This window comes from Triturus cristatus, chromosome 9, assembly GCF_964204655.1.
Source record: "Triturus cristatus chromosome 9, aTriCri1.1, whole genome shotgun sequence".
NCBI lineage: Eukaryota > Metazoa > Chordata > Amphibia > Caudata > Salamandridae > Triturus > Triturus cristatus.
In genome coordinates this window covers 25,699,138-25,714,740 of record NC_140592.1, presented here as the reverse complement: position 1 = coordinate 25,714,740, position 15,603 = coordinate 25,699,138, and the positions used below count along the sequence as shown (strand labels likewise).

At 43.2% G+C, this 15,603-nt stretch overlaps 1 protein-coding gene across 2 annotated transcripts in view; it reads right to left on the bottom strand.

Moving 5' to 3' along the window:
• Positions 1–15,603, bottom strand: part of TTLL3 (tubulin tyrosine ligase like 3) — a 191,990-nt gene that overhangs the window by 20,515 nt on the left and 155,872 nt on the right. For both annotated transcript variants that reach the window (XM_085624279.1, XM_085624280.1), the window contains 3 exons: positions 6,939–7,087; positions 4,126–4,369; positions 2,667–3,102 (listed from right to left, as the gene is read on the bottom strand). In XM_085624279.1, coding sequence (XP_085480405.1) covers positions 2,667–3,102; positions 4,126–4,369; positions 6,939–7,087 — 829 coding nt within the window. The remainder of the gene's footprint in view (positions 1–2,666; positions 3,103–4,125; positions 4,370–6,938; positions 7,088–15,603) is intronic.

The window sequence follows — 15,603 nt, the reverse complement described above, 5'->3', positions numbered from 1 at the left end:
AACAGCAGCAACACATGGAATGACTCCTGGTGACCATCAGACCCCGAACCCACACCTACTCCCTCCGACCATGCCAGAAACCTCGGAATCATCACGGACAACAAGCCCACCATGAAACCACAGATCAACACCGTCTCCTCCGTCTGCACCTCACTCTGCGCATGCTACGTAAGATCTTCAAGTGACTACCCTTACACACGAGATACACTGCGACAAGGGCCCTCATCACCAATCAGCTGGACTATGGCAACACCCTCTATGTAGGAATCGCTACACACCTCCTCCAGAGACTTCAGACCATACAGAACGCCACAGCCAGGCTCATCCTCTGCCTTCCCCGATTAACCCACATCACACCCCCACCTCCGGCAGCTCCACTGGCTCCCCATACAGAAGAGATGCCAATTCAAGCTGCTGACCCACGCACAGAAGGCTCTGCACAACCAAGGACCCGCATACATTAACCACCGCCTGAATTTCCATCAACCGTTGAGAAGACTACACTCCGCCTCCCTTTCCCTTGCCCTTACTCTCCGCATCTACTGAAGCAGAAGTGGAGGGCACTTTTTCTCCCACATCGCAACAAAGACTTGAAACAGCCTCCCCACACAACTCCACACCATCACCTCACTTGCGGAATTCCAAATGGCCCTCAAGACCTAGCTGTTTGAATAAGCCTCTAGGACTTGCAAGCGCTTGGATACCATGTCAGGTGATTAGCCACACTTTATAAATCCTGATTGATTGATTGAAACAGTAAGTAAACCCATGCAGTAATACAAAGGGCTCACTGTTTCATAAATTATGGTCATTTGTAGAGCAAAGTTCATTACCTAAAAGGGTTTTAGAAAGACAAATTGTATTGAAGCAGTGATTCCCAACCTGTGGTCCGGGGACCCCTGGGGTCCACAAAGCCTCCTCAGGGGGTCTGCGACTAGTTAGAAAATAAAATATTATTAACAGATTAATAAAGTGTATACAAATAAAGAAGCTAAATGTACAATTGAAAAATTTAAAACGTACAGTAAATGTGTTTAGGAATATGAAATTGGGTGCTAAAAATTAAATTAGTAATGCCGGATTGATTTGTGGGAGCAGTACACGTGCATCGAACAGAATGTAGTATGGGCGATGAGCTGCTTCAACTGAATTTAGAAAAGCTCCAACCTTTCTATAAAAATAACATTTAGATTTTTATTTATTTATAAGTGTTTGCAAATTAAATAAAATGCAGCATCATTTGTGTATTTGTTTGATGAATGCTTTTTCTGTATTTTTGTGTGTATTGTTTTGCGGTTCAAATCATCCGCAATGCTTTGGCCAGGGTCCCTGGCTTCCAGTTCTGACTCAGTGGGGGGGTCCCCAGATTCCAATAATGATTCAGTGGGGGTTCCCGGGTTCCATTAATGATCAAGTGGGGGTCCACAGAAGTCAAAAGGTTAAGAACCACTGTATTAAAGAATTCTTTTTTGGAGGGAATCTCATCTGATGCAGCATAACACCCAATGCTGCCCCACCCAGCTCACATCCTGTGCTCATTGAGTCTCTCCAGCAGCCATAATGCACCCACATGGCACCCTGCCCTGACAGGTACCTGTACGGCTGTGCACCTTAATGATGCTGCCTCAAGGTCATACTTTTGGCGAGGGGAGGAATGGTAGAACACTCCTGTGTGCAATGACTGTTTGGTCGGCCCTCTCGGGCAGCCCAAAACAGTCATGCACACTTCCCTGTTCTCTATGCAGGCTGCATAACAGCCTGCATGGAGAACATGCTCACTCCTCCAGCCCCTGGCTGAGCGCCATGCCACGGCGCTCAGACCAATCACAACGCTGAGCTGCAGCATTGTGATTGGCTTAGGGGTGAGAGCCTGGCTGCCTGCTTCCTGTTCCGACCTGGAGTCGTAACACAGGCGAGCAGGTAGAGAATCTGTGCCAAGACTGAGGACACTCACGTGCCCTTCCAGCAATCAAGCTGTATTTCTTTATCTGACAGCGCTCTGAAGATACCCAATGCCAACATGCAGGCTTATAAAAACAACTTCTTAATTATTAAATTACAAAATGAACAAAAAACAAATACACAAATGCAAGTGATGGTAGTTCAGAGGTAACATGACAGATAGAACTGAGCCAATGGCTGCTTATAGACAGGGTGGTTAACACCCTGAAGAAGAACAGAAAACATATCAAGGATGGGACAGTGGACAGGTACATGCGAAGGACCCGCCAGAACAGACCCAGAGGTAGGTAGCATGGTTAAGGAAAGCTAGAACATGACTGTGGAGAGGTTGGTTAGTTAGACATAACTGGGATGAATCTGAGTATAGGAATAAGCAAAGGGCAGCTGGAGTTGGACACGGATAGTTGCGGTGCTAAAGAACAGCTAGCCCTGTGCACTGGATGCATGGATTGATGATTCAAAGCCAGGACAAGAGGGTGCTGGTTAGGAAGGATGGTATAGGGTCCTTAAAATAAGACAGTGGATAACAAGGACTGCTAAGTTATGAACTGAAAGAAATATTGATGTTATTGAGCGACGGTTACCACGTGAGCAGATATATTGGGATTGGATAGAGTTAGGGGAGCAATAGAGACAGATGTTTTGCTCAAAAGATGTAAAAAGAGGGTGCCGTTTTCTGAGAATATTCCTCCAAGGATACTTGCCTGCTTGAATATCAGTTCGAAGCCTCCTATGTCACAGTTGCGATCTTGCTTGCGATCGATCACCACTCGTAGAGTATCTTCTTGCACGCTCCCGCACAGCCTGGTTGTCACCGCTGTGGATGGTGCCATGGTTGGACTGGCATTGATCTCAATCAGCCAGGGGTGGAAGTTCTCACCAAACATGAAGTCCGCGCCATACAACTCAAAGCTGTTCTTGCGGAACTCCACCACGTCCTGTGCAGTCTGCATGGCATTGATCACGGCGGCCCTCATGCCTGGGACGATGACCTCCGTCCAGACATCCCGAGACTCCTGCTCCTGCAGATAGACCCGGAACTGCTCACTTGACCACATGTTGTCTGCAGGGACCTGGGGGTGTCGCTTCATGGAGTTCTCAAAGTGCTTCTGAATTGAGTTATTGCAGAGATGGATAGAGCTAGAAAGAGAAGAGCATAATAACATAATGCTGCTTTAGCTGTGAACATCAAGGCTCTCTCACAAGACAAAGCATGCTGGTACATGGACACTTCACTTTTTACGTGAACCACTCGCACAATCCCAAGAGGTTCATGGCTTGAACAATAGAGCCAAAGAGGTAGACACAAGCAGGACGGGGCTAGTAAGTATCCGAGAGAAACTCAAAACATAATTTATTCTACATATGTCTCACTTTGCTTAATTTCTACCTGTTATATTTCTTCTACTATTCACTTAAGGGTTTCAGCCAAGAATATGAACTGTTGCCCTGATTTAGAGTTAGGTGGACAAGGCGCTCCTTCGCAAATGTGACAAAGTACCCTATCCCCAAACGCTCTGTCCACCCGCCTCATTTAGAGTCAGGTGAACCGTAAGTATTCTGTCGAAAGAGCCCCAGTGGGCTCTGTCCACAGAATACCTCCTCTGATGGCCCGACAAAGTTGGAGCTATCAGAGAAGAGACTTTATACCAGGCACACTTTTTATGGTGGACAGTGTCAAGTCTTGTTGTTCCTCACTTTCACCACCAGGAAAAACTTAGTGGTAAGGGACAGGAAAAAACCAATAATGACCTTCACACCCAGGATGTGGGGGGGGGCACAAATTTTCTGTTTTTTAAAAACAAAAGTCTTTTTAAAAGTTTGACGGCTGCAACCGTGGCTGATAGTACCATTCATCAAACTTTTCCTACATTGACAGGAACCAATATCACAGAGGTCCTTGTCAATGTAGAGAGATGTCCGCAGAGCTGGTAGACAACTCTACATTTGGCAGGTGTACGTCTATCGGGATGAGAGCGGTGCTGTCCTCTGACATCCCGATGGAGTAAACTTCGTACATCAAATTATAAATTAGGTCCTGAGTGTGGCTTTAGAAAACTTAGTTGCAAATGTCCTGCCATAGGTGTGTGTATACATTTAGAGTAAATTTCCAAAACTGCACTCAGTGTGTACTGTACAACTTGACTTTTCTCTTTCACTTACGTGTCGAGATTCTCCAGTGAGAATGGCTGTGTGGAAAAGCGGATATAGCTCTCTCGGTAGAACCAGATGGTCAGTGGGTTCCAGTCGGTCACCAGGAACCACTGCCGCAGGTCAAACTTTGTGCCAAAGAGGAGCAGCGGTCTCTCGATGTACTTCTGCACCACCCACTTGCCGTCTTTCACAATCATGGCATCACCATCAACCAGCTTCAGCATCTCCTCCAGGCGGTCCATGCAGATGATGCCTGCAAAAGAAAGTGGGCAATCGATTCATGAAATAGGGCTACTTTGGGAGGATTCTCGCCCTCGAAGAAATGTGTCAATCAGAAAGAAGGGAAACAAGAGACGGAAGGACAACAAGTCCAGAATGATGACAGAACATACTCTGAGGGAGCCGCTAACATTCAGCAAGGTGTTACTACGATCTGCCCCCCCCCCCCGCCCGTCGCCCAGAGCATCAGAAGTAGGATTTCCAACCTTCTTGCATAAATACTCAGTCAATGCACCAATACGATTTAGAAATCCAATCAGACAGCAACACATACACAACCCACTGAGCAATCATGCGCAGGAAGGGTTTCTGGTAATGTTCAGTCCTGCAAGATTAGTTCAGGGACACAGTGGAACACCAAACCCTCTATTGTCAATGAATAGCACACTCAAAATAGCTCTAACAGGAGAGATACTTCAAAAGGTTTATTTTAAAATCCTAGAGTAGTGCATAAAATAGGAACGGTGACCATACAGGATGCAAAAGGGAGGGTAGCGGTGCATGCCTTGTTCAGTGAACCAGCAAGAGCATTTGTAACATGGTTAGCGAGTGCTTAACATCCTAACTCCCTAAAGCTATTTCTAGGTGCTATGCTAAACTTTCACGAAAGCACTAAATATAGCAAGCCTGTGAGTCACTTTTCTGAAGATGGATCACAAGGCATATCTGTTTTCGATGCGAAAATATCAACTGAGCTATTCTCTATCACAGCTTTGCCTAGGAGCGAAAAACACTGCTGGGCTGAAGACCACTTTTCTGCACTGCTCTCAAAGTTGCCCCTGACTGAGTCTGGTTGGCAGCGCAAACTGGCGTGACCTTTGGATGGATGGTCCTAGTGTGAAGTCCTTCTAACCTATTGTCACATCTAGGTTTTTATAGTATCTGATCACCGATCGTATCTCTTTATTTATAAAACAAAACTGTACTTACATATCCTAAAGCATCAACAAGCCTAAACAGGGAGGCGACAAATGTGTCATCTCAATTCACATATTGATTATTTGTTCCTATAACTTGTATGACTATAAACACGACCTACCTAAGCGGTACAACCAGACATGATGGAGGGGCAAGCAGTGACATCTAGAGCAGACTGAACAAGGCCAGGCATGCCTTCAGGATGCCGAACAGTGTGAAAAGGTCATCTCAGCACAGCGCCAACACCACGCTGAGGCTCTACAGGAGCTGCGTTCTATGCACACTCCTGTCGGGACCAGAAAGCTGGCGTATGCCGAAGAGCGACATCACCAAACTGTCAGCCGGCCACACCGGTAGACTGAGAAGAATCCTGTGCATGTTCTGGCCATGAACTATCGCCAACCAGGAATCGCTCACCAGATGCACGCAAGAGAGCATGGACACCATCATTAGGAGAAAAAGATGGAGACAGACAGGACACACCATCAGAAGAGAACAAGACTCCATCACAACAGCAGCTCTCCAATGGACCCCAGAAGGCCACTGGAAGAGAGGCGGGCCAAAGAAACACTGGAGGTGAACTGTGTAAACAGAAATGAAGACCCTTAACCACAGCTGGGGCAACTTACAGAAACTTGCATAAGACAGACAGAAGTGGAGGTCCTTCACTGCTGCCCTACGTGCCGGTCAACATATCGGGCAGTATGTAAGTAAGTATAACTATGAAGAATAAAAACATGTAAGCTAGTACAGTGGGCGTCCATAATGTTATGGCAGAACCTATAACTGAATACTGTTAAATATGCCAGGCTAGATGGTAAACAGACACCATGCCAACATTTGTGCGCGTCTCAGCGCTTCAAATTTTTTTAAAAAGAGATAAAAGACCTTGAAAGCAACCTTAGAATAAAAATAGAAGAGGTTTAAAATGGAACTGTTATGGTGTTTATGAAAGTGAGCAAGAAACACTACCAGGTGAGCCCATGTCATGAGGAACACCATATTTCATTTGAGATGTTGATTCTCTAAACCACCATCGTCTACAACCTTAGGGCAGAATGTTCAATGGAGGTGAACCATGGTGCACGACTTAGAATGTATTAGATTGTGAAATGAAAATTCAGAAGTGGAAGACAGGGTCCCTGAATAAATGGATTAATCTGGCAAACCTACTCTGATGGCAAATGGTGACAGGAAGAGGTAGCCACGTCATTAGATAGCTAAGTGTGGGATCAGGAGACCTGGGGGTCTAATCTTAGATTTCTCATCTGACCAAATTTGACAAATCTCCTCATCTCCACAAGCCTTGGATTCTGTGTCTTAGACCAGTGGAATCATCTGGGAATTTATACTTCTGAAATCACGTCCATACAGAATATGTCCTGCTTCCATGTAAACAGGATGTGAAACGAAAGCTGGTATCCTCAAACACAGGCTTGCAAAGTTGGATTAGTCTACAGGGACCCAGGCACTTCCTCAGCCCTAGTAGAGTTTCAAGGGTCTGCACAGCATCATGCTGATTTTCTACAGGTCACTCTTCCTCTGACAACTTGTACCTGTGTGTGTATGGGCCATGTCTCCACCTGACAAAGGCACCCCCCATATACCACCTGCAGCATTCTTACCTCTGCCGCGAGATTTGGCACCAGGTTTGATAATCCAGATGTTCCGCTCCCCCTCGATGTTCAGCTGAGGGTTCACAGCTTCCAGCTGTTCTAAGACATGATCACATTGGGTTGCATAATGATCTGCCTGGTCCAAGACTGCTCCATCACTGCAAGAAGAGATGCCAAAGACAAAACACATGACTGCGCATGCCACACCACTGAGTACAACTGAACCTTGGAGTGGCGACCTACTGGCCCCAGGTATAGCATTCACAACAAATGCATTGTCTCTAGGTATGTCATATACGGAACAGCAAGGGCTTGTCACAAAGGTAAATTGTACTTGTGAGTAATTTGCATGAGTAATTGGCTCTCACACCTTGGGTAACTTTACTACTTTTGACTACTCACGAAATCCAAGTGTAAGGTTCCTCAGAAGTGTAGACTTACACAACTCCACCCTCTTAAAAAAGCACTGACGTTTATGAATGTACCCAAGTAATAGGTCCAGCACTACACGTGGTCAACCACTGATCTTCAACACCCTCCTATAGAATATAATGGAGATAGGGACTTAAAATAATAGCCCATCGTAAATAATATTAAATTATAATAAATGATTTAAAATAATCAAAAATATAAATACATATATTGTAGAGTCAAAATGGGGGGCAAAAGGGGCCTAACTAATCCAATCCCCATGATGAATGGTTTGAAACAAGGATGCCTCCTCGCCCCCTTGGTATTTTCCATCTAAATAAGCGAACTACCGGGCTATTTTTCCATCGTACCCTAATTGGTCCACAAAGAAAGTTAATTGAAATAAATAGATACGCAAAAGAAAACTTTTTGGTCCCCAACAGCTCTAAAACTAACATTTTACCTTTTAGAGGACGAAGGAAATTTCCGCCTTTCACCTGGAAACTGGGAGGTAAATCAATTGAGATAGTGAAAGAATGTTATTTGGGCCGAATTCTTTTCGTATAACCTTCAAAATGCTCTCATTTTCAGCACCTCGGGCGAAAGGCAGACTCCCATGTTGGGGCATTACAGAGATTCTACTCTTCAACTGGGAATAGACATTTTAAATCCCTGCTGGAGGTCTAAAGTATGAAATTTCCACCCTTCCTATTTTATGCCTTGGAATATATACAGATTGAAAACTGGCAACCAATAAAAGTGAAAGAAGGGATTATCCTACGGAAACTGCTGAAAGTCCCCATACAAGCCTTACACCTCGAGCTTTCTTTAACGAGCATATATGCTCGGGCCGTTTTTAATATACAGTGGGCTTTTAACCTCTTACATGCAGCTCCCAGCACCCTAAGATATAAATTAAAACTAGAGACTTTTAGAGAAGAATCGGTACCACATACTTTTAATAGGAATCTTAAAGTAGCCCTCGAGCCATCACAATCCACTGTAGCACTTTTGCAGGCGTGGTCTCCAGCGCATCTGAAGCTCTTTTTAAAACATATGAGGCCGAGAATAAGCTGTGCATTAGAGAAGGAGCATTGTACACAGTATTACAAAACAATTGCGGAAAAATAGTATATAAAACTCCGGAGCACTATTTACAGTTTCAGCTAGAACAGAGGGCGCTGTATTCTTCTTCTGTGATTAGGAATCCTCCCTTTAAAAGTTTATTCCTCTAGATGGAATTCCCTTGAACGTTCTTCAGGTACCTGTGACTTGTGTAACGGTGGAGTACAAGACCTTTTACACGTTCTTTTAATTTGTCCAAATACGACGTTGATAGAGGATCGACAACGATTTATAAAACCCATCCGCTTAAGATATAATGCTATTTTAACTCAAGATTTAATTATGCTGTGCAAGTCACCCCCAAAATGAATTTGTTTGCTATAACTTGTTTAAGTTTTTGTAGAGTTTTTTTTAAGTTGTTTTCAAAGTGCACAAATCTAACAATTATAAACTCATGTATTTTTTACTCATCTATTTTAATTTACTATTCCTATAATGAGTTTTAAAGCAGTCCTAAAAGTATAAATACAACTATTTCATATTATGTATTTGTATTTGTTGACCTCAGTCGAGTTCTGAATCAAATAAAATTTTGAATTAGAATTTGAATTAAATACATATAATTTACTGTTCTTAATTTAACAATAATGTCACAATAATTTTATTAAAATATCATTGAATTACTTTCAATTAATTCTATGTTTTATATCACAAGGGAGACATTGGAATCTATCAGGACCTGCTTAATTAGCAATTCCAAGAGAACAAGGGTCCCTAAGGTAATAATTTTCCATTAATTTCTGAAGAGAAATATGAGCAAAACAGTATTTTAATAGCAAATAATTAAAAAATAGATTTAATGTATATAAGTGCTAGCGGAGTAAGAAAGAATGTGCTCAGTGCTCAGGTAATACAAATGTACAATGTGTGTATCATAGTCTACACAGTATGTATGCAGCCCGTATACTCCAAATTATTGTTATTTGGACAGGTCTTCAGAGTTTGTTACTGACGTTTCAATCCCCAAACATTACGGGATCATCATCAGGACTTGAGGTATAATCTGCCCAAGACAGTAAAAGGTATATTAAAAGAATAAACATAAAGAAAAGACAAAGCTATAATTACATTATAAAGCATTGTTTTTCCATATATTTCTTTTCAGAAATTAATGAAATATTATTACCTTAGGGACTTGATCTCTTGACATTTTTTATTACTTCTATACATCACTTATTTTTAATTATGATAACATGCATAGTAAAAACATAATAAAAAAATTACTTTAGATGGGAATTTAATTTTAATTTAAACTTCACTAAATAGTTTTAATTTAATTTAATGTAATTAAATAATTAAAGATTTAATTTGAAATTAAGTTACTAGTAGTTTTTTTATTCTCGTTTAAACTAAATATATAGAATTTACATTCATTTCTAACATAAAAATTGTTTTACAAACTTTTTCCAAGTTTAATAAACATTTTTTACTTTCCCCTACACATTACTATTCTGTGATTTCCATCCTAACTATAGAGTCTCCTTATGAAAAAAGTTTAGGGTGTTTTAGCAGTGCACATTAAATAGCCCTGTCATAGGTCCGTCCCTGCTTTTTATGGTCCATCGGTACTCACAGAATGGCCCTGATTTCGCCCTCTCAGTGCTTGTGTGGGTTTAAGCGTTCTCACTAATTGACCCTATTTTACACCTGCCACTGTTTGCGGTACTCTAGAGGTACTCAGTGAATGGGCCTGTCATAGTCCTGATACTCAGTGAGTGCCCTTTTGGAGTCCTGCCACTGCTCATGGTAGCCTAGAAGTACGTACTGAATGATGACCCTGTATTCATCATGCCACGACTTGTGGTAGCCTAGAAGCACTTTCTGAAAGAACCTGTACTCGTCCTGCCATTGCTAGTGGCAATGATGAGCTACTCATTGAATAACTGAGTAGTAGGTCATGGCTCGTGGTAGTCCAGAAATACTTGCTAAATTTCCTGTACTCATCCTGACATTGCTCGTGGTAGTGTTGAGGTACTCATTGAATAACTTTGTAGTCAGCCACTGCTCATGGTAGTCCAGAAGTACTTGCTCAATTATCCTGTAATAGTTCTGCAACTACTCATAGTAGTCTAGAGGTAGTTATTGAATGACCATGTAGTCCTGCAACTAATTTCTGTAGTCTATAAATACTTAATGCAGTAGTTCAGCTACCGCTCGTTGTACTCTAGCAGTACTTACTGAATTACCCTGTAACAGTTCAGCCACCGCTCGGGGTAGTTTAGCAGTACTTAGTGAGTGACCCTTGAGTAATTCAGCCACCGCTCGTGGTAGTCTAGCAGAACTTACTGAATGACCACTACTGTTTGTGGTAGTCTAGCTTTACTCACTGGATGACTTTTTAATAGTTCAGTCACCGCTCATGGTAGTCTACCTAGTCTAGTAGCCCTGCAAATACTGAAGGTATTTACTGAATGAACCGGTGTGGTAGTCTACAAGTACTCAGTGAATTTCTTCGTATTAGTTCAGCCACTGCTTGTGATAATTTAAAAGTACTTAAAGAATGACATTGTTCTGCCACTGTTCATGGTAGTCTACAATTACTCACTGAATGACCCTGTAGTACTTCCACCACTGCTCCTGGTATTCTGCAGGTGCTCACTGAAGGACCCTGTAGTAGTTCGGAGACCACCCTCGGTGGTCTATCTTTACTTAGTGAATAACCCTGTAGTAGGTCTGCCACCACTAGTGGTAGTCTATAAGTACTTACTGAATGACACTCAGCCACCACTTATGGAAGTATAGCTTTACTTACTGAATTACCCAGTAGTAGTTCCGCCACCGCCCAGAGTAGTCTAGCAGTACTTAATGAATGACTGTGTAGTAGTTATGCCTCTATTCATGGTAGTCTAGCAGTACTTACTGAATGACCCTGAAGGAGTTCTGCCACCACTCATGGTAGTCTAGCTTTACTTACTGAATGGCACTGTAGTAGTTCAGCCACCACATGGGGTAGTCAAGCTTTACTTACAGAATGATCCCATAGTTGTTCCGCCACCGCTCGTGGCAGCCCAGCTAGTCTAGTAGCCCGACAAATACTCAATGTATTTACTGAATTACCCTGTCGTAGCCCTCAAACTAATGTTGGTGGTCTACAAGTACTCACTGAATTGCTTTTTATTAGTTCAGCCACTGCTTGTGGTAGTTTAGAAGTACTTAAAGAATGATTCTGAAACTGTTTTGCCACTGTTCATGGTAGTCTAGAATTACTCACTGAATAACCATGTAGTAGTTCCACCACTGCTCGTGGTAGTCTGCATGTACTCACTGAATGACCCTGAAGTAGTTCCGCCACTGCTCATGGTTGTCTAGCTTCACTTACTGAATGACTCTGTAGGAGTTCCATCAGCGACCAGGGAAGTCTAGCAGTACTTACTGAATGACCCTGTAGTAGTTCTGCGACCGCTCATGGTAGTCTAGTTTTACTCACTGAATGACCCTGTAGTAGTTCAGCCATGGCTGGTGGCACTCTATAAGTAATTACTGAATGACCCAGTAGTATTTCTGCCATCGTCCAGGGTAGTCTAGCTTTACTTACTGCATGACCCCGTAGTAGATCTGCTACCACTAGTGGTAGTCTATAAGTACTTACTGAATGGCACTGGAGTGGTTTAGCTTCGGCTCATGATAGTCTAGGTTTACTTACTGAATAACACTGTAGTAATTCAGCTACAGCTTGGGATAGTCTAGCAGTAAATACTGAATGACCCTGTAGTAGTTCCCACACCGCTCATGGTAGTCTATATGAAATTACTGAATGACCCAGTAGTATTTCTGCCATAGCTCAGGATAGTACAAGTTCAGCAGCCGCGGCCCATGCAGGTATGAGCACTGGGGCAGTGGGGCTGGGTGGGAGGAATTTGACATATAATATTTAATTTTTCCACATTGTCGTTTGTCAAAATCGATCATCACCCAGCCCCACCGCCAGACTGCTCTTACCAGCACAGGCCACGGCAGTAGTTCTGTTGATGCTCATGGTAGTCTAGCATTATTTACTGAATGACACTGTAGTAGTTCAGCCACTGCTCGTGGTAGTCTAGCTTTGTTTACTGAATGACCCTGTGTTACTTCTGTCACTGCTCGTGGTAGTCTAGCATTACTTACTGAACGACCATGTAGTAGTTCCACTACCACTAGTGGTAGTCTATAAGTACTAACTGAATGACACTGTAGTAGTTTAGCTACTGCTCGTGGTAGTCTAGTTTTACTTACTGAATGACCCTGTAGTAGTTCCGCCACCGCTCCTGATAGTCTAGCTTTACTTACCGAATTACACTGTAGTATTTCAGCTACAGCTGGGGATAGTCTAGAAGTACTTACTGAATGACACTGTAGTAGTTCAGCCACTGCTCATGGTAGTCTATCTTTACTTACTGAATGACCCTGTGTTACTTCTGTCACTGCTCGTGGTAGTCTAGCAGTACTTACTGAATGACCCTGTAGTAGTTCAGCCACCACCTGGGGAAGCCTATCTGTACTTACTAAATGACACTGTTGTAGTTAAGCTTCTGCTAATAGTTGGCTATAGGTACTAATTGAATGACACTATAGTAGTTAAGCCACCACTTGTGGTAGTCTAGCTTTACATACTGAATGACCCTGTTGTAGTTCAGCCACCGCTTGGCGTAGTCTAGTGGTACTTACTGAATGACCCTTATGTAATTCTGCCACAGCTTGTGGTAGTTTAACTTTACTTACTGGATTACACTGTGGTAGTTCAGCCACCACTCTGGGTAGTCTATCAGTATTTACTGAAAGACACTGTAGTCGTTCAGCCATCGCGCCTGGTTGTCCAGCTTTACTTACTACATGACCCTGTAGTAGTTCCCCCATCTCTCGTGGTAGTCTAACAGTACTTACTGAATGACCCTATAGTAGTTCTGCAGCTCTGGCCCATTTAGGCAAGAGCGGTGGTGCCAGGTGGGCGGTGGGGGTCTATACAGACGACGGAAAATGTATTATTTTACTTACTGAATGACCCTGTAGTAGTTCTGCCACAGCTTGAGGTAATCTAGAGGTACTTACTGCATGACCCTGTCATAGTTCCGCTACCACTCGTGGTAGTTTAGCAGTACTTATTGAATGACTCTGTAGTAGTTCTGTCATCGCTCATGGTAGTCTAGCTTTACTTACTGAATGACCCTGTAGTAGTTCTGCCACAGCTTGAGGTAGTCTAGAAGTACTTACTGAATGACCCTGTAATGGTTCCGCTACCACTCGTGGTAGTTTAGCAGTACTTACTGAATGACCCTGTAGTAGTTAAGCTACAGATCAGGATTGTCTAGAAGGACTTACTGAATGACACTGTTGTACATTTGTCACTGCTCCTGGTAGTCTAGCTTTAGTTACTGAATAAAACTGTAGTAGTTCAGCCACCGCTCGTGGTAGTCTAGCTTTACTTACTGAATGACCCTGTAGTAGTTCCGCCACAGCTTGAGGTAGTCTAGAAGTACTTACTGAATGGCCCTGTAATGGTTTCGCTACCACTCGTGGTAGTCTAGCAGTACTTACTGAATGACCCTGTAGTAGTTCAGCTACAAATCAGGATTGTCTAGAAGGACTTACTCAATGACACTGTAGTAGTTCCACCACAGCTCAAGGTAGTCTACAAGTACTTACTGAATGACACTGAGGTAGTTCTGTCACTGCTCCTGGTAGTCTAACTTTAGTTACTGAATAAAACTGTAGTAGCTCAGCCACTGCTCGTGGTAGTCTAGCTTTACTTACTGAATGACCCTGTAGTAGTTCCGCCACAGCTTGAGGTAGTCTAGAAGTACTTACTGAATGGCCCTGTAATGGTTTCGCTACCACTCGTGGTAGTCTAGCAGTACTTACTGAATGACCCTGTAGTAGTTCAGCTACAAATCAGGATTGTCTAGAAGGACTTACTGAATGACACTGTAGTAGTTCCACCACAGCTCAAGGTAGTCTACAAGTACTTACTGAATGACACTGAGGTAGTTCTGTCACTGCTCCTGGTAGTCTAACTTTAGTTACTGAATAAAACTGTAGTAGCTCAGCCACTGCTCGTGGCAGTCTAGCTTTACTTACTGAATGACCCTGTAGTAGTTCCGTCACAGCTTGAGGTAGTCTAGAAGTACCTACTGAATGACCCTGTAATGGTTCCACTACCACTCGTGGTAGTCTAGCAGTACTTACTGAATGACCCTGTAGTAGTTAAGCTACAGCTCAGGATTGTCTAGAAGGACTTACTGAATGACACTCTAGTAGTCTTACCACAGCTCAAGGTACTCTACAAGTACTTACTGAATGACACTGAGGTAGTTCTGTCACTGCTCCTGGTAGTCTAGCTTTAGTTACTGAATAAAACTGTAGTAGTTCAGCCACAGCTCGTGGTAGTCTAGCTTTACTTACTGAATGACCCTACAGTAGTTCCGCCACAGCTTGAGGTAGTCTAGAAGTACTTACTAAATGACCCTGTAGTAGTTCAGCTACAGCTCAATATTGTCTAGAAGGACTTACTGAATGACAGTGTAGTAGTTCAGCCACCGCTCAAGGTAGTCTAGCTTTTCTTACTGAATTACCCTGTAGCAGTTCTGTCACTGCTCGTGGTTGTCTAGCAGTACTTACTGAATTACCCTGTAGCAGTTCAGCAACCACTCGGGGTAGTCTAGCTTTACTTACTGAATGACAATGTAGTAGTACAGTCCCTGCTCATTGTAGTCTACAGGTACTCATTGAATGACACTGTAGTAGTTAAGCCACTGCTATGGTAGCCTGGCAGTACTTTCTGAATTACCCTGTAGCAGTTCTGTCACTGCTTGTGGTATTCTAGCAGTACTTACTGAATGACCCTGTAGCAGTTCAGCCACCACTCGGGGTAGTCTAGCTTTAGTTTCTGAATGACCCTGTAGCAGTTCAGCCACCACTCTGGGTAGTCTAGCTTTAGTTACTGAATGACCCTGTAGCAGTTCAGCCACCACTCGGGGTAGTCTAGCTTTAGTTTCTGAATGACCCTGTAGCAGTTCAGCCACCACTCGGGGTAGTCTAGCTTTAGTTCCTGCTTGACCCTGTAGCAGTTCAGCCACCACTCTGGGTAGGCTAGCTTTAGTTACTGAATGACCCTGTAGCAGTTCAACCACCACTCGGGGTGGTCTAGCTTTAGTTACTGAATGAC